General features: G+C 43.0%; 1 protein-coding gene, 1 long non-coding RNA gene and 1 pseudogene across 3 annotated transcripts; 1 reads left to right on the forward strand and 2 right to left on the reverse strand.

The window, feature by feature from the left end:
- Positions 1 to 1,261: 1,261 nt before the first annotated feature.
- On the reverse strand, positions 1,262 to 9,841 carry LOC121459103. The gene is made up of 3 exons (XR_005975906.1): positions 9,810 to 9,841; positions 9,234 to 9,523; positions 1,262 to 2,373 (listed from the first exon to the last, which is right to left on the reverse strand). It is a non-coding gene; the product is annotated as an uncharacterized LOC121459103 (long non-coding RNA).
- Positions 9,842 to 10,216: 375 nt separating this feature from the next.
- LOC121459022 (myosin regulatory light polypeptide 9) lies at positions 10,217 to 18,953 on the forward strand. Of its 2 annotated transcripts, none has more exons than XM_041668510.1 (4): positions 10,217 to 10,361; positions 15,696 to 15,894; positions 16,483 to 16,644; positions 18,447 to 18,953. In XM_041668510.1, exons 2-4 carry the CDS (start codon positions 15,711 to 15,713, stop codon positions 18,617 to 18,619), a joined length of 519 nt encoding a protein of 172 aa, XP_041524444.1. In that variant the 5' UTR covers positions 10,217 to 10,361; positions 15,696 to 15,710; the 3' UTR covers positions 18,620 to 18,953. The 2 variants fall into 2 exon arrangements, with proteins under 2 accessions (XP_041524444.1, XP_041524443.1); XM_041668509.1 differs by lacking the exon at positions 10,217 to 10,361 and adding an exon at positions 14,531 to 14,679.
- On the reverse strand, positions 10,232 to 13,559 carry LOC121458774 (annotated as a pseudogene).

Raw genomic sequence — 18,953 nt, forward strand, 5'->3', positions numbered from 1 at the left:
CCTGTTCTACAAGAACTAGTTCCAGGACAGGCTCCAAAGCTACAGAGAAACCCTGTCTTGAAAAACCAAAAAAACAAAAACAAACAAACAAACAACCCAAATCTCTAAAAGATACTTATTATCTCCAGGTATAAATGAGAAAATTAGAGTTCAGGGAGCTTAGCAGAGCTGCTTCTCTAGCTCTTTAAAGTCACTAAAGGTCACAAAATTATAGAGGGCAGAGTGAAGTTTAAATCCAGTTCGGGCATGCTATAAGGACCCACTATTAAATCACAGTTAATAAAAACCCAAAACATATACTGCGGCTCAACCTGAAGACCAGAAAAGCAAAGCAGCAAGCCACTGAGCTTTGACCTCAGTACGAATGGCGATCCTGCCTCCAAGAAAACTCAGGATGAGACTGTGAGAGAGAGCTGTCTCCTCCCGTCTTACAGTTCTCTCTGGTTCTGGGATTAAGGACGTGCACCACTACTGCCTGGTTTCTATGGGAAGCTAGTGTGGCTACCAGGATTTAAAGGTGTGTGTCACTGCTGCCTGGTATATAAGGCTGGACAGAGTGGCTGTTTTACTTTTCTGATATTCAGGCAAACTTTATTTATACAAATGAAATGCCACTACACGCTATAGTGATCTTTATTCATGTTTTATAAATAAAGCTTGCCTGAGACCAGAAGATAAAACTAAGCCACTAGAGGCCATGCAGTGGTGTCACACACTTTCAATCCCAGGATTTGGGAGACAGAGGCAGATGGGCCTCAGTTTCTCTATTTTATTTTCCAACAGTATTTCATGTTGAAAAGATATCTTCCATCATTGTTTATTGCACTTGGGAAAAGAGGTATTGAGCTTCCTAGTTTCAAATTTTTACCATTTTTCAGCCCTTGGCCAATTTTCTGTTTTTAAACTTAGTAGCATCTGGCTTAGTGGAATTTTGTTCATTTATAACACTTTAAAGTTATGTTAAGACATGGTCTTTAATGAGGCATTTTATATGAAATTATTATGAAATAGAGTTACAATAGGAATTAATGTAGTGGAGCTAAGCATTTTCTTTAATGTCCTCTTTTGCCTTGGATAATAAATTTTATTGAGTGCCATGAGCCACCTTTTGGGGTGACTTCTGCCATAGTCCTGGCTACACCAGCTTCATATGTTTCAGGGTGGAGGTGTGTGAATTATAAATGCTAAGATAAGAAAGAAACACAGAGACACAGAATAGTACCAGGAGGGCAATTCAGTGAACACTGAATGCTGAATTTGCCCGTGTTTATTTTTCATACGCTTTTATAACTCAATAGAAAAGGGGGAAAGAAAGAAAAAGACTGCTTTAACATGACACAAAGGACAACCAGAACAGTTACTTGCTTCAATACTTGAGACATCAAGTCACTATTTCCTGAGTAAAGCATTTGATGCTTGTAGCAATGAACACACCCTAGACCAAGTATCCTGTAGGCAGTCACTCCCTATGCCAACCCTCCTATTTTAAATGAAGGACTACAGGAGTATGCTTGAATTCTCTGACCTTTGGTCAGGATGGAGCAGATCCACCTCTAACGGTCATCTTAATGTCCAAAACACCAAGTAACCACACCCTAGGTCAGGCTACACCTGTTAACAACTTTGAAAGAGCAAAAATTAAGCTCAGACTCTCTGGCCTTCAGACAAGGTGGAACAGGCTCACATCTGTGTCCCAACAATTGAGCCTATCTATCTAAACAGTATCTAACCCCTCCATGGCTAATCTGACCATCTATGTGGTTGAAGAAATTTCATTTTGGACTTAGGAGACCAAAAGAAGTTTGATGACATTCAATTTGGTTGAGTTTCAAACAGGATGGCTCTCATCATCTATTTAACTACTCCCCAAAATGCCCTGTGTCTTTTCTACTGCTTTTGCCCCAAATTTTATGGTGCACAGCCGAAAGTTTTACTGTGTTCAGGTGGCACTGGGAACACAAACAAAAGAAGGTTCTCTGGGCAGCAAATCCACCTTCATAGTGTTTTCTTCTTCCTTACCCAAGTAATGTGTGGAGCGCACAGGTGGCCACTGAAGAACCCCGACCTAGGGAAGCCCTTCAGATTAACCTCTGGGTCCGTGGCTTTCGTGGGCAGGAACCAGCACCAAGAACAGTGCTTCACTGACTTGGCGCTCTGTGGTCAACAGAAACAGAGGTATTCTGTGTGAAGTGCCTACAAGTTACATAGATGAGATATTACTTTCATCTGCCATTGCTTCTCTGGAAAGGAGAATTCAGCCTAAAGCCAGAGCATATTTACAGGTGCTAATGCAGCCTTTTCTCAAGGTACTGATTTCAGTGGGGTTGAGCCCACTTGCTGGGAAGTTCCATGAGGTTCATATGATCTCTTTCTCTGGGAAAAAGAAAGATAGGAGTAAGTATTACTCTTCCTGTTAGGTAAGTGTTCCCCAAAGGCCCATCTGTTAAAGGCTCCTCCTGCCCCTTTGAAGCCAACCACCTACATCTCTCCATTTGCCTACAGTCACATCACTCTCTGATCTCCTCTGCCTCCATGTTCCACTCTGAAAACTCTGTGACATTTGTCACAATGGAACAATGCAGGATAATCTTCTTAATTTAAGGCCAGGTCATTTGTAGAAGAAGCTGCGGGCTGCGTTCCTGCCTCCTGGCTCCCGGCCACCTGGCTAGCTTATGCCCTGAAATAACAACACACAAATTGTGTTCATTTAAACACTGCTTGGCCCATTAGTTCCAGCCTCTTATTGGCTAATTCTCACATCTTGCTTTAACCCATAGTTAGTAATCTGTGTAGCACCATGGTAATCTGTGGTAATAATCTGTACACAGGTAGTAGTAATCTGTGGTGGTTTACTGGGAAAGATCTTAACCTGCGTCCATCTCTGAGAGGAGAGGAATGGTGTCTGCCTAAATCTGCTTCTTCCTCCCAGCATTCTGTTCTGTCTACTCTGCCTACCTAAGCTGCTGTCCTATCAAAGGGCCAAGGCAGTTTCTTTATTAACCAATGAAAGTAACACACAGACAGAAGACTCTCCCACATCATTTCCCCTTTTTCTGTTTAAACAAAAAAGAAAGGCGCTCACTTTAACATAGTAAAATTACATATAACAAAACCGTTATCAAGCAAGAATTACAGTTACAATATTTATATCTACTTTATCTTTTATCATAACTAAGGAAAACAATAACTACCTATTCTCATTAGCAGCTTTAATTTCATTATTTACCTTAATTCTTTTTGCAATATAACTCAACAGAGGTCCTAGGAAATTGGATATGGGTATCTTTGAGGGACTATTATTCTGTCTACTATGCACAGGGTACATTACAGCATTCTTGCTGACAGGAATAATACAATAGAAAAAGAACTGGATATTGCAGAAGCGGGGAGAACTACTAGTGTGGACATGGGTGAGAGGACAGAGAAATGGGCTTTTTAGGACCTAGTTACCAAGGGAAGACTCTTGGGGCAGATGTAGGGCAGTAGATGATGAAGTGACCATTTTCTCAGTGACCTACAAGCAAGGTCATCACCTGTGAGTAACAGTGGAGTAGAAGTCACAGAGGTTTGATGATGAGCAGAGAATATGCTCAGTATCTGCTTGTATTGCAAGCATGAAGATTGGAATTTGATCCCAAGAACACATGGTTTAAAAAAAAAAAACCAGACATGGCGATGAGAGTCAGAGATCCTTGGGATGTGAGGTTTGCTAGCCAACCAGTCTAGCCTACCTAGGAGATTCCCAGACCAGTAAAGACACCTATCCCCCCACCCCTCCAAAAAAGTGCATATGTGAGGTTTCCCTCCAGCCCCTACATGCACACATATACACATGTACATTTATACACATGCACAGGGGGCAGGGATACGTTATAGAACTGACACCTAAGAAAAAAAGAGCACGATAGGGCTAGAGACACACGAGAAGCAGCAAGGACCACTGAAGTCTGTGATCACTGCCTTAGTAAATGATCACTAACACGTTTCTTCCAGTCAAGCAGACAAAGAAATCTGCCATGGTAATTCGTCAGGGTAAGCTCTACCACTTAAAATTCCAGGCCTCAATACAACCACAGTTGTGTACTGACAAAACTGCATGAATGTCTTCCTTAATTCTCACAAAAACTGAAAAAAGTAGATTATATTAATATTATTGTGCCATTTTTCAGAAGAGGACACTAAAGGGGTTGCTAAAGTAGGCCTGAACTATAATTCTTGTTTAATGTATTATTTTAGGTAAAACTAATATTGGCATTATAAAATTAACTCAATAAATATAATCTGATCAATACATTTATTTATTAACAATTAGAATCACTTATGTCAAGATAACATTTTGAAATAGCTTATGATAATGGGAGTTTTTCTAACAATGGGGCAGCCTGTTTTTACCCTTAGAGTCTGGTATCATCATCAAGGTAACTGTTACTGTACAGTTGACATGTTTTCTTTATATTCTGTCTTGCATCTTACTTAGTATTCTAATTTTTCTTTTTTTAATATTTATTTATTTATTTATTTATTATGTATACAATATTCTGACTGTGTCTATGCCTGCAGGCCTGAAGAGGACACCAGACCCCATTACAGATGGTTGCGAGCCACCATGTAGTTGCTGGGATTGAACTCAGGACCTTTGGTAGAGCAGGCAATGCTCTTAATCACTGAGCCATCTCTCCAGCCCTGTATTCTAATTTTCTAAGCGCTTACTTAACTTACTTTTACTGCTACAGAGCTGAGGCTTTAGCTCAGCAGAAAAGTGCTTATTGAACATGTACAAGGCCCTGGGTTTGAGATCAGTACTGAAAAAATAGCATAGAATAAGTTTATTCAAATATCCTTAATTCAATTCCACATTTCATTTTTTTCTTTCCTCTTTGGAGACAGTCCTCAAAGTAGTAGCTGAAGATGACCTGAGAGTCCTGCCTCGCCCTCCCAAGTGCACAGATTACAGGCATACACTGCCGCTCTGGGTTTATGTAGTGCGGAGGATCGAACTCAAGGCTTGTGCCAGCAGGCACTCTACCAACTGCACTACCTGTGTGTATGCCTCGGTCCCATGTGCCTTTCACCTCACTCATCATTCCTCAGCTTAAAAGAATTTTGATTAAGTCCATTATATGAATTATGAAAATTTCGAAGATGTAAAGAAAATATTACATGGAAAATAATTTGGGAGTGGGAGAAATGGCTCAATAGTTAAGAACACTTGTTGCTTTTGCAGAGGACTCAGGTTCAGTGCCTAAGAACCCACATGGTGGCTTACAGTTATCCATAAATCCAGTTCCAGGGGATCCAACACTGTCTCTTCTGACCTCCAAGGACACATGCTACACATACATACATGAAAGCAAAACACTCACACATAAAATAAACTAAATAAACATAAAACATTTTTAAGAAAAAGATGTTGACTAAAATTTAGAAACTAGAAATTCTTCATTCATGTTGACTTTTCTACACACTTTTAATATACTATTTGTATTCTATTTATAGCTTTTGTGCCTGTGCCGTAAATTTAATTATCAGACTTATTTAAACATCCTTTTCATTTGAAAGACAAGAGCTCCTCCTACTGTTTTCCTAGACTAATGCTCACTGTTACACCACACATATCTCACCTACAAGGGATTAGACTTCTTATTGTTAAAGCCAGAGTGATGGCTGGAGACCTAGCTGTTCTGGTGCTTGCCTAGTATACATGAAGTCCTCACTTCAATTCCCAGAGCGGCACAGAAACAGGCATATGGCACATGCTGTAATCCCAGCACTTGGGAGGTAGAGGCAGTAGGATGAGGAGTTTAAATGCAGCCTGACACTACATGAGACCATATCTCAAAACACAAAGAATATAAGCCCATATTTCTCGACATTCAGAAGTTTCTTACATGCAACAAAATTCAAAAGTGGGGCTGGAGAAATGGCTCAGTGGTTAAGAGCATTGCCTGCTCTTCTAAAGGTCCTGAGTTCAATTCCCAGCAACCACATGGTGGCCCACAACCATCTGTAATGAGGTCTAGTGCCCTCTTCTGGCCTTCAGGCATACACGCAGAAAGAATATTGTATACATAATAAATAAATAAATAAATAAATAAATAAATAAATAAAATCAAAGTGATTGAGCCAAGTGAGTAAAAGTGCTTGCCGCCATGTCTGCTGATTGACATTTCCTCCCTGGGACCCACGAAGTAACAGGAGAAACCTAAGTCCCACAAGTTGTCCTTTGACTTACAAACACACACACCCACACACTTAAAATTTACAACTAGCTATTTGCACCCAAATAAGTATCCATATAACAAAGATTTGCTGGTATTCATAACTAGATACTATATGAGAAGTATAGATTTGCCCTGTGCTTCTTTCTCTCCTACTTCTAGAAAACCAAAGACATAGAGGTTATACTTCTGGCTTTTGAATGACTATTTGAACAACCTTGCAAATAACTTAAGTCTATTGGATCTCAGTTTATGTGAGAAAAGCAAATGTCTATGCAGGCCCACTGGGCTGTGGGGGGATTAAATATTACGTAAACAACTTGCATGTACTAGGCACACAGTAATGTTTTATTAGCTCGTTCTTTCTCATTAGCCCTGACCTTGGGAAAATAAACATCTTACTCTGGGGAAGAAGAAATTAAATAGTGTCATTTTGGTACTCATAGTACTCCCAAACAATCATTATAATACTGAGCCCCAAGTCACTAGTGTAGAGTTTTCTCAACCTTAGCCCTTTAGATGGCATCTCTGACTTCTACTCTCTACATCCCTGCAGCAGCCCTTTGGTTATGATGATCCAAAACATCCCCTGACATTGCCAAGTGTTCCTTTAGAGCATAGGTTCTCAACCTGTGGGTCACGACCTCTCTGAGGGTGGACTGACCCTTTCACAGGGGTCACCTAAGGCCATCAAAAAACACAGATATTTACATTATGATTCAGTTATGAAGTCGCAACTAAAATAATTTTCTGTTGGGGGTCACCACAACATGAGAAATTGTATGAAAGGGTCACAGTATTAGGAAGGTTAAAAACCACTGCTTTAGAACCAAAATCTATACTCCTCACCTCTGGCTCTACTCTTGGCTATTAAGAACAACAACATTAGTGGAACATGGGTGCTATTTCAAGAGAGGAACCCTAGGAGATAATAAAATTTAGAGAGACCATAGGATGAGGCCCTAATCAGTTAGTACTCATAGGAAAAGGAGGGAAAACCTCTCCCTGCCATGTAGAACAGGGCAAGAAGGAGGCTGTGTCTGAGCCAGAAAGAGGGTCTTCAGCAAGAAGCAAACCAGACAGTTCCTTGATCTTGGACTTCTCAGCCTCCACAAAGTGAAAAACATGTTATTTAAGATGCCAAGCCTGTGATTTTATATATATATATATATATATATATATATATGGCAGCCATGTGAATATCAATTTTAATAGAATAGGAAATCTTGCAAAACATCACATATGTATTGTTTAGTTATACACATTTCTTTTTAACTTTTATTGTGTTTATTTATTTATTGTGTGTCAGTGGACAGCTTATAAAAACTGGCTCTCTCCTTCTGCCATGTAGGCTCCTAGGATTGAGTTTAGGTCACCAGACTTGGTGGCAAGCAGGGTCATCTTGCCAGTCCTGAGATAAATTTCCTACTCCAAGTTTCAGTTAAAAATATTAAAGTCATCAGAAGCTGAGGAGATGGCTCAATGGGTAAAAGCATTTGCTGTGTATGCCTGTAACTCCAACACTGAGGGGCAGACACCGGAGGATTCCCAGGGCTCACTGGCCGGCCAGCTTAGCCGAAACAGTGAACTTCTGGTTCAGTGAAAAGCAGCGGTGCAAGAAGACAGCTGACATTCAATCTGACGTACACACACACATGCATGCGCACACACACTTATTTAAAAGCCACTCTTCTGTATATAGAAAATCTTTTAAAGTTATAAATCAGGGTCCGGAGAGATAACTCAGCAGTTAAGAGGCCTGGCTACTCTTCCAGAGATCCAGAGTTCAATTCCCACCACCCACGTGGCAGCTCATAACCGGTTATAACTGTAGTCCTGTGGGATCTGATGCCCTCTTCTGGTGTGCAGATGTAAATGCAGACAAAACATCCACTTGCACAAAATAAAATCTTTAAGAAAAATAAAATTATAAATGATCACATTTAATCGGGAAGCCCTGTAAGGCAAGGTGGAGAAATATAGAAAACTGAGGTCAACCGAGGGACTTGCTCTCAGAGTTGCACAGAACCCAGACTGCCAAACTTGTAGTGAGAAGGTTTTCACCTGATGTTTTAGGAAGATCTCCTCCAGGTTCCAAAAGAACAGGGACATCGAACAGCTAAGAGGCCTTCAGTAGTGGGTCTATCATTAACATGTCATATCAGAACGTTAGGTAAAGTAGTAAGACTTAATTTTTCCACATTGACTTGGTATATCCATAGTTCTCTGGAAATGAATAAAGGGCAAACAGAAACCAACTTCCGAACAGCCAGGTTCTTTGCCCCTCCAGACAATTGAACATGCCTCTCTCCTTTCCTCCACTAACCCCTGGAATCAGTCCAACTGCCCTCTGGGGACGTCTTCCAGCACTCCCCTGGTAGGTGTATTTGTTCTTCTGTAACCTTTCGCATGTTTGTTCCTCGTAATTCTCCCCCATTTCTGTTCCATCCCACAACCCCATCCCAGAGATGGCCACTGTTCATTTTGAAATGGGCAAACCGCAGCTCGGGGCACAGTGTTTACCAGTTTAGTACGTATTGGCTGATTTGACGGGGACTCGGCGGGAATTCCTACAGAAGCCAACAACGCACTGTTTTCCAGGTGAAGGGGAAACTGAACTGCCCACTTCCTTGTTATCATCTACAGGGGTTTTGATTTTTCGCCGCAGAACAGCCAGGCCTGAAGGCCCGAGCTTCCCAGTGTGACAGGCCAGTACCGGATGGAGGGTAGCGAGCTGCTGCCTCCCAAGAACCTATCACAGTTTGACTCTGTACTGTCATGGCTTGCCACCAGCTGTGTGCCCAACTTTCCCAAAAAGTCATGCTAGACCCCTTAAGTCCTTGACTCCCCAGAACCTGCTCTTGACAGTCCTGATTCAGGGAGCTGGGGATGAATTACCCAATTATTTATATCTTTAGTTAGCGCCCCAAATGGTTCATATTATCAAAGAAGGGAGGGAAATTTTGTTTCTGTCACCTCTAGGATTAGGACTTTTATTTTCTTCAGTGGCTTTACCTGAGTTAACCTTAAACCATATCACGTATGTTCCATGAAGAAAACAGCTGGTCTTAGGACTATTTAACACGTATCATTTAGAACAGCGCCTTCGTTTTCCTGGGTCAAGCGACAGAGCTCTGGAGATGAAGAAGAAACTCTACAACTGCTCTGGTCTCGCCAGGGTCGCAATCTGCTTCTGGGTCCGAGCTGGTACAGCCTCTGCAGGATTCCTCACAGGGGCGAAGCGGTCCAGGAGGTTTTCCCTTTAACCAGAACCATCGCTGGCAGCTGACTCACGTAAAGGAGACCTGAGGGGTAAATGGGTCCTGCACTTAGCCCCAATTCACCAAGTCACCCTCGAGCGATGGGTGGAGCAGGAGTCACCATCAGGGCTAAAGGGGACTCTTGCAGGAAGTTCCAGGGAACTTTTTTGGGGGGCGAGAGTGGAATCTGGACCAAAGAGACAACGGGGCCCTGAAAGCTCAGTGTTCCCTCCCACGTGGAGTGTGAAGTACTCCATAAAAGGCCACTTCGCAACTTTCCAAAAGGCTCGCACACGCCCTCTCGGCGCCGAGCGGACCCCGAGGCGCTGACCTAGACGCTGATTCACGCGAACTTCCTGCACAGGCGCGTACCAGCCGGGACCGCGCCGGCGGGCGCTCGGGGGCGGAGCCGGTCCAGTCACGTGCGGCCCCGCGTCCCTCCGCGATTCCCCTACAAGGACTGGAGCCGGGGCCCCCGCCCCTCGCCGTGCTCTGGAATGCCGGCGTTGGAAAACGGCGGGACGGACGCAACCATCTGCGCGAGGAAGGGGGGAGACGATCGCAATTCCAGAAGAGACGGGAAAAAGACGAAGAGTCAGTAATTGGAACAAGAGATCCTCTACACAACCCTCTCAGTTCTAAGTTCCGCGCTCTGTGCTGCCCATGGGCGCCGTGCTCCCGCCAACCGCTCGGACATCTTCCCTGGGGTCCCCTCCCGTCGGTGCCGTCCCACGGAGGCGGTGGGAATGGTGGCTAGGCTTCCTTCCGGTTTGCTGGAGGAGGCCGGAAGTGGCCGTTCTGGGGCAGCTGGATAGTTGTTAAGTCGGTGAGAGCGGTTGGCAGAGCATCGCCGAGACACCCTCGATTCTTGCGGCTGAGCAGGGTGAGTGGGGCTGGCCTCGGGGCATGCGTGGCCCGTCCCGAGAAGGCGTCCCCGCGGGTGGCGGGAAGCTTGGGGGAAGCGGGGAGCACACCTGGGCAGGTGTGCCTGCGTGATCGCGGGCGGCTGTGGGCTGGGAAGCCGCGGGCTGGGGCGGCCGGGACGCAAACTTGCTCTGTTTGCTAAACTTGGAGCTTAGGAGATGATGCTCAGCTCGCTGGCGCCGCACGCCTGGGCCCGCGAAACCGGAGCCCCACAGAGCTGACTCCGAAACTATGTTTAGTTGCTAACGTAAACTTGCCAGAGAGTTTGCTGATAAAAAAAACAAAACCGTAGCACAGCCGCCCTCTGCAGCTGTTGTTGCAGCTGTACGGCTACGTGTTTAGTAGGAAGAACCCATTCAAATTTAGCAGCTCAGAGGGCGCTCCTCTAATTAGAACTTTTTCTTTGATGTTTGAACGGGGAGGAGAGATTGGGGTTACGTTTGTCTCTCGAGGGGACTAAGTCGACTTTACAGAGGAGTATTTTTAGTTAGAGTCGTTCAGTAGATATGTAAAATATTAGAACTTCAGAGATCGATCATTTAAGATTTTAACTTCTTATATGCAAAAGTTTGTATCAAAAGGTGGAAAAAGCGAGTTTACTGAAATTGCTGGTATTTTCTTTTTCCGAATGGCTCTTGATAAGGATTAATAGAAAAGCATTTTATCTTCAAAAGTGAGATGTAGCATACGAGTCGATCCTGACAACTAATTGACTTTTTAAAAAGTGCTCGGACTTCTTGGGTGTGGCTGTCTGGGAGATTTGAATCGATTCTCAGCTGGAAGTGTGCCTGAGAAATGAAAACTCGGCTTTCCTTGGTACTGAAACGCCCAACTTGAGAATATACTTTCAAAAACTGAATTTGCCCACACACACCCAAAAATCTTATCTTGGAAACAAATGGCACTGATGAAATGACAGATTTGATCTGGAGTTTGAAGCAGGCCAAATACCTAGGTCTTAGCACACTAGGAGGTTCTGGGATGGGAGTTTTCCAAGGGATGTATCACCCAGTTTTAAGGGTTTTTCATTAAAAGGTATTTTAATATAACTTTTCCTAAGTATGCTTGTTTTAGATATTCGTTAAAGGATTTTTCTTTTTTACGTGTGTTACCAGTTTAGGAGCTCTGAGATCCTGCTATTTTAACTTAGGCAATCTCATGTATAATTTAGTATTGATTGGTCTCACTTCATAGCTTTCACGGGCAGCTCTGTTGTTGTTATGGAAAAAATGTCACTAAGGCCCAGGCTAGCCTAGAACTTGAGATGGTCCTGCTTCAAGTGCTAGGATTATATACCTAGTTGTGAACTGCCACACCCAGCTTTAGTTTTAAATTCTACATTTCTAAAGATCCTGAAAAATCTGGTATGTATAAAAAGCCTCTCTGAGGATCTGTCTTTTGTTTTCCCATGCCTTCATAGTCCGATGTCTTCCTTAAGCATGGACTCCCATCTTAGCAAACTAACACACAAAATCGCTCAGGCTGGGAATGTAGCTCAGTAGTAGAGTGCTTACCTAGCATGTGTGAGGCCTGAGGATCAATCCCCAGAACTGCACAAAACAACCCTCCCCATATTAGTCACTGCTGAAGCACTGTTAACTTAGCTTAAAACATTATACGCCTTTCCATCTGTAAGCCAGAGTGTCCCGACCACCGTCGACTGCCTTCCTTCTCTTTCTGATGCTTTGAAACCCTCATGTGTTCGCTAGAAGGCCAGTCTGCAAATTTCCCTGCTTTTCAAGTTTCACCCCAAAGATCTTTCCCAAGGCTTCCAAAGTGGGGAGGATCTCACATGTTCCTCTCATGCACCCTAAATAAAAAATAGTCACAATGATTGTAAAATATTTGCAATTTCACACGAGAATTGTGTTTTACATCTTCACTTTTGGAGACAGTAGAAGAGTGTCTTAGAACCACAGCAAAGAGAATTCTACCAATTCTGTCAAACATTATCTCTTTGAGATCATAGCGCTTTTCTCCACGTGATCCCTTTACCTAAGTTTATTCCAGCCGTGTTTGTAGTTCGGTGTGAAAAAATAAACAGTTTCTATTGTTTTGTATAGATGCCTAATTGACCATCCCAGGCCTGTGAAGCTCCAAGTTTCTGCATTGGAGATAAGAATCAGTCTTATCTCCTTGAAAAAGTTGAGGCTCGAAAGTTATCGGATTTGGAAAGAATTAACTGCTTGAATTAGGATGGAACAGCTGACTCTTGATTATAAACAAAGTTTCTAATTTCCAACTGATAATGCCCTGGGTTATTTAGCCTCCCCTCCCTTGTTTTAGACAAGGTCTTACTTTGTGTCCTTGGCTGTCCACCTCCCCGGTGTTGGGATGAAAGGAATTCACCACCATTCCCGGCTTCATTCTTTCATTATTTTTATGCATTGTTTTAGCTTGAGAGTCATACCTCTGAAGTGTATGTAGCTCATTTCATAAGTTGAACTAATCATTGCATTTCCTTATAGTTGCCTCTCCAACTATATTTTAACTTCTTTAAGATAGGTCACGTATGTGCTTTACATTTTTAACTTTTGACTAGTGTTCAATGCTAATAACATTTGATATGCATTAATATAATTAGCTGGTCCTAATACAATCATTTGAATTAAGCATGGGATGAGCTAAAGTTCTGGGTGAAGCTGTTGTTAATGCTAAATAAAACACCAGAAAGGAATCTTTTTGATTGTTTTGTAATGCATTTACTAATGTTTTGGTGGTTGAAAAAGTCAGTGGACTCTGTTGCTTCTGGAGTATGGGGCTCAGGAACTCTGGTGGGGCTGTCCCTTTCCTCTTCGCCACCACAGGCTTCTGGCTTGTCAGGATGACACTGGCCCTGGGGATGGCCGCCATGCCCAGAATAAGGGGGTGTTTGTTCTTTTGAATCATGTGCCTGATTTGCTGAGGGTGGCCGTGCATTCTTGTTGATGGTGGTCCTTACGTAAGAAGTGTCTGGTTTTAGCTGACCAGGTCTGGGATTCATGACCACCATGACCCCTTTGCCCCCAGCCACAGCCTGCACTCCCATAGTCTTGCTGTGAGTCAACCTGTTGTAGCAGGAGTTGCTGGCCTGCGGATTGCTGTGCGTTCTCTTATTCCCCTTGATCAGGAAACTGGAGAAGTTCCAAACCACTATCCATTGCACATGCGCAGACATGGCAGTATCTCCTTTCCCTGTGGCGGCCGGAGACGGAAAGAGTGCATTTACTAATTTTTAAATGCATGGTTTAAATAATAGGAAATATAGTCTTAAAGGTTACATATGACTTTTAACATGTTAAACATTTTTATAAAGGAATTTTAATAGTGCACCCATCAAATTTAGTTTTCCGTGAGATTTTAAAGAGTAAAAATCCACCTTTGTCAGCCATTTGACTGATTCTCATCAGTTTTTCTGTTCTTAGCATAACTGACATTCCTGTGTCACTGGGGAAGGGGAACAATGTTGTCATACAAACAGGCTATTTTTGAAGATGATTTTTGACTTGCAAAGGTGGACTATGCTTAATATTGGAGAGCTGTGGACTAGTAAACATGTGCCACTCGCCAGAGTTCGTGAGGGCATTTAAGAGACTCATCCCGTCATACCTGCCATTAGCCATTTAGATCAGGGGAAAGAATGCAACTTTGTGTAGTAAATGAGACGTACGTCTCCATAGGCGAATGCATTTTACGAATGCTTTCAGTAGGCTGTAAAAGACAGTCTCCTAAAGGAGAAATAAAAGTAGGAAATTTGGGAATATATAATTTCTGTGCTGTGCATGGCATCTTTCCAAAGACATCCCGCTGTACTGCCTATGTGCAGATGGATTGGATTTGTGACTGACCATTCGTTTAAGGATTTCCTACAAAAACCTGAAACCAGATTTCCATAGGGAGCCGTGTGAGCAGAGCTGCTCTGATGTTTCTGTAGCTGTTTGTGGTCTGATGGTGTGGTGTGGTCAAGGAAGGAATGTAAGAACTAACTTCTTTTTTGTTTTTTATTTTTGCTTTTTTACCTCATAGGAAGCATTCTAGAGGTCACTTTGGGTGCTGGAATCTAGGTAGCGGTTCATTCTTTGCAGTCCACAGACTTATTTTTAGCGCAAGGGCATGGTGCTTGCTGCATCATGGCTAGATGTTGTTTTCAGAACGTAAGCTTTAAAACTGTTATCTTGGTCAGAGTGGAGTCAGTAGTCCCTGTTTTAGCCCTGCCTGGAGGAATATAACTCAGCAGTGGCTTAGGCTTGCTGATCAGGATTCTGCTGGCTGTCATCTCCACCTCACCCTGAAGAATGGTATGCTGGAATTTTATTATCTGATAACTCGGGGGTTTTCCACTTCAATCATTTTGTATTGTGTTTTTAAAGTTGCGTGTTCACAGGAAAAACATTTTCATTTTATGTATTAGATGTTCTTTTAAGTTTTCCAGGGATAAATATATTAGAGAGTGAAAATAGAATCTGTGATCTTGAGGTGTTCTTTAAATGAAATTGCTTACAGCTTGTACTCTGATTTTGAAAGAGAAGCCTTAGCTGTATCGGGTGTTGAGTGCAGAGCAGCTCTGTATAAAGTACAGTCTGTAAGACTTAACGCCTGGTGAATTAACTTCAGTTTCTATGCCTTTATGTTAGCCTTTCAGCAAACTGTTGTTGAACGACGCTGAATCCGGAAATGAGGGTGCGATCTGAAATGTTCTCTGACTGGAAGAATAGCACCTGTCAGTAGAGGTTGGAAGGGAAGACCTCTTCCATTGGTCATTTTTTCTGATGGCGTGCGCTACAGGAGGCTAGGCTTCTGAACACTAGTTAGTACCTCTTAGCAAACCCGTAGTGCTGATGTATAAGAACTGCTACTGTTTCCTGGGTATCTAAGGTTTTTTTTCTCTCTTTCTCACTCTCTCTTGTGTGCGTGCATGTGCGCGTGCACACACACTCACACTCACATACACATGCACGCACCTCCTTGGATTTTATTTTTCTGTTGTTGTTAGGCTCTATGGTAGTACTAGGGGTATGTATATAATCTTGATGTGCTGTGAACTGTGACTTGATGTTGGTGGAATTAGAAGTGATGGTCCTTTTATAAAAAATCTTTCAACTTTAAGAGTGAATGAATTCAAAACTGAAGACTGGTTTTTCTCTTTTAGTTTGGTTGTTGGGGTGATGGTCCTGAACGGCTAGAAATCTTGACGCACTTGGGTTACCCCACTGATAAAAAGACAATTCCACTCATCTTCATTAATCTCTGTTGTTATCCATACTTAGTAATCTTAGATACTGATTTTATTTCCCTTGAATTCTTTCTTAATTAGGATTTAACCACCACCATGTCGAGCAAAAGGGCAAAGACCAAGACCACCAAGAAGCGCCCTCAGCGTGCAACATCCAATGTGTTCGCCATGTTTGACCAGTCCCAGATCCAAGAGTTTAAAGAGGCCTTCAACATGATCGACCAGAACCGGGATGGCTTCATCGACAAGGAGGACTTGCATGACATGCTGGCTTCAATGGGTAATGTTCACTTACAGTGTTGATGTATTAGCTAGGATTCCCTTAATGTTTTCATGATTCTTAAAGCTCTATGGAATCTGTCTAAGTGATTGATTTAGGAGCAGTGTTTCCCACTGGGGCACACGCAGACGACTGTGCCTATCTCAGGGTTGGGCTGAAGGGCTGTGTGTGCATGCAGGTATGTGGGTGCTGTCTGAGAAAGTGAGTGCATACAGCTCTTTCAGAGGACTTTGAGTTGGGTTCCCAGCACCCACGTTTAGTAGCTCACAACCACTTGAAACTCCAGCTGCAGGAGGATTCTCTGGGTACCTGCACCCTTGTGCATGTACCCCCCACACACACATAATTAAAAATAAGTCCTTATAAAGAGAAAGTGAGAGATCTTGAATAAAAGCAGTATTAATCCTTCTGCCATCTCACTGGAATATTACATATTTATTGTAGATCTCTGAACTTTCCCCTTGTTTTGCTATCATGAACCCAAATAGCAAACAATATAGTGGTTTCATTTCCTGCTAGAATGTTTACGGTGATTAAGCGTTTGGTGTATTTCGTAATGTAATTATGAGTATGGCTCTTTTTGTTTAGGAAAAAATCCAACTGATGAATATCTAGATGCCATGATGAATGAGGCCCCGGGCCCCATCAATTTCACCATGTTCCTCACCATGTTTGGAGAGAAGTTGAATGGCACAGATCCTGAGGATGTCATCAGAAACGCCTTCGCCTGCTTTGATGAGGAAGCAACAGGTAAGTCGGGGTGACTTAATCACAATGCTGTTTTAGTTATGTAACAAGATACACAGTATTTAAAGTGTGGTGAGTTAGCACTTTCTGAAGGTTTTCTCCAGCTTTCTTTTCGTGTGCTCATCACACGCCTTACTCCTCCTCCCTTTCACATGAGTGTGTGAGTGTGACTTGTGGGCTTTTTCTGGGCTCCTTAAGTATTAGTCGTTTTCAGAAGTTTGTTGGTTAAATTTGCAACTTCTTTGGGAAACGTACTTACTCTTTTACTTAAAGGTTAATTGCCCAAGGTCCTGACTGTCAGTACTGTGTTAAAGGAGTAGCTGACCAGAGCAGCCTGGTAGATTGCTATAGACCACAGCACAGTAGTCTTGTGTTTGCCTGTCAGGCATCTCTGAACTCCAGATTATCCATCCCATGTGCTATCTAACCTCTATATTAGAATATTCCAAGAAGACCTTAGACTCTGGTATCAGATGAGCAGGTTTCAGGTCCTCTTCTGCTGTGTGATAGCTGTGTATTCGGGCAGGTTACTTTGGTAAGGTCTGGTTTTATTTTTGATGAAACTGGCAATACTATGACCTTATCTTGCAGGGCTGTTATGAGGATGAAATGGGGGATGAGATGGGTAGCTAGTGTCAAGCATGCTGCTGGCATGGAGCTGACTGAGAAGAAGGACGTGCTTGGTGCGGTGCTGCAGGACTAGGGCCTGTAAACCCAGCGCTCAGGAAGCTGAGTCTGGAATCATGGCTTTGGGATATAGAAGACTATATCCCCAAAAACAGACCATTAAAACTAACAGTGTTAACTATTGGAATGCCTGGTCCTTTGGCAAAAGTAGAGGAGAAAGCATATGGGGCCTATTTTCTAAGATTTCCACAGTGTGTGTAGAGAGGGAAGGCGCCCTCTGGTTGCCGACATTACTACGTAGGCTAGTCTTAAATGCCCGTGGTTGGCAGGGCCAGCTGGTGGAAGCATGTTCTCCTCGCTCTAGCTTTCAAGCTCCCCGCAGCATGGCCATCTTCTGATTTTCACATATGACCGCCACAGAAGAGGCACATGTGTGCATGTGAGTGTGACTTGTAGGCTTTTTCCTGGCTCCTCAAAAACAATAAGCCTTTCCTCTCTTTCCGTGCGCCAAGTTCTTCACTCGTGATTCTCTCCTGGCACGTGCATGGTGGGCATATTTTAGTTGTGTGCTTACTGCCAACCACAGCTCGTTCATGTGAGTCGGCTGCAGTGAGTGATTGATTTCTACAAAGCTACCCGTCTAAGACTTTAGGGGCCTTCTTTAAAAATGTAGGATTGGAGTTTCTTTGTTAATCTCATCTTGTTTGTCAATGTCACTTTCTGGGAAATGTATTCTTAGTGTATTAATTTCACACCCAGGAAGTTGTTTGAGTCTGTTCTTTTTTGCTTTGTGACTAAGCCTGTTTCATTTCTTTTCCACCTATAGTATATTAAGGGTTCTTAATCACTGTGCATACAAGTTACTTGAGCCCTTTAACACTGCTAGTACTAGAAAGAAACGAGGACTAACACGGGGTTCTGCTTCTGTTTTGTGAGTAATTCCATTCTTTTTGGCAGGAGGGTTTTATGGAAATGTCAGGTAGCAGGTGGCTGCTATTGGCTTGTACAGTTTGTATGGCCTTGCTGAACACCAAGCCAACAGGAAGGATGTGGGACAGGCAGGCAGCGGAGTAACACCATGAGCATCTGCTTGTCTCTGTTAGGGCTGCAGGCCCGTGAAAATACATGGACTGTGCAGTGGGTGTGGGTCTTCTGATCCTCCATTCTTTACCCTCCAGGCACCATCCAGGAGGACTACCTGAGGGAGCTGCTGACCACCATGGGCGACCGCTTCACAGATGAGGAAGTGGATGAGCTCTACAGGGAGGCCCCCATTGACAAGAAGGGCAATTTCAACTACATCGAGTTCACGCGCATCCTCAAGCACGGAGCAAAAGACAAAGACGACTGAAGAACTCCAAATTTCAGCTACATGTTCCCTGTTGCCACTGGGGTATTTCTGAGGTTTTTCTCCTAGAACCCGGTGCATGCCCTAGCTTACTGCTTTTTGCTGTCTGGTTTTGTATTTATATAATCTCAGCCTCTTTGGGCCACATGTATCTTTATAATCAGACTGGAAATGGGACTTGGTGTCGTTATCCAACCAGAAAGTAAGGTAACGGGACTTACAGGCAGTCTTGTCCCTCCTGTGTAATAACTGCAGCCCACACAGAGTCAATATATTTTTTCAGAGAAAGTTATCCACTCAATTTTTTCTGAATGATAATTAAACTTTCTTGATAAAA

Source organism: Microtus oregoni, unplaced genomic scaffold (assembly GCF_018167655.1).
Source record: "Microtus oregoni isolate MIOR12 unplaced genomic scaffold, Mior012 000018F_ref0000195, whole genome shotgun sequence".
Lineage (NCBI taxonomy): Eukaryota > Metazoa > Chordata > Mammalia > Rodentia > Cricetidae > Microtus > Microtus oregoni.

Excerpts from the sequence above, each read along its gene's own strand:
- LOC121459022 (XM_041668509.1), top strand. Across the intron at positions 15,895-16,482 it reads TGACATGCTGGCTTCAATGG|GAAAAAATCCAACTGATGAA; the intron begins GTAATGTTCACT and ends CTTTTTGTTTAG. Across the intron at positions 16,645-18,446 it reads CTTTGATGAGGAAGCAACAG|GCACCATCCAGGAGGACTAC; the intron begins GTAAGTCGGGGT and ends TTTACCCTCCAG.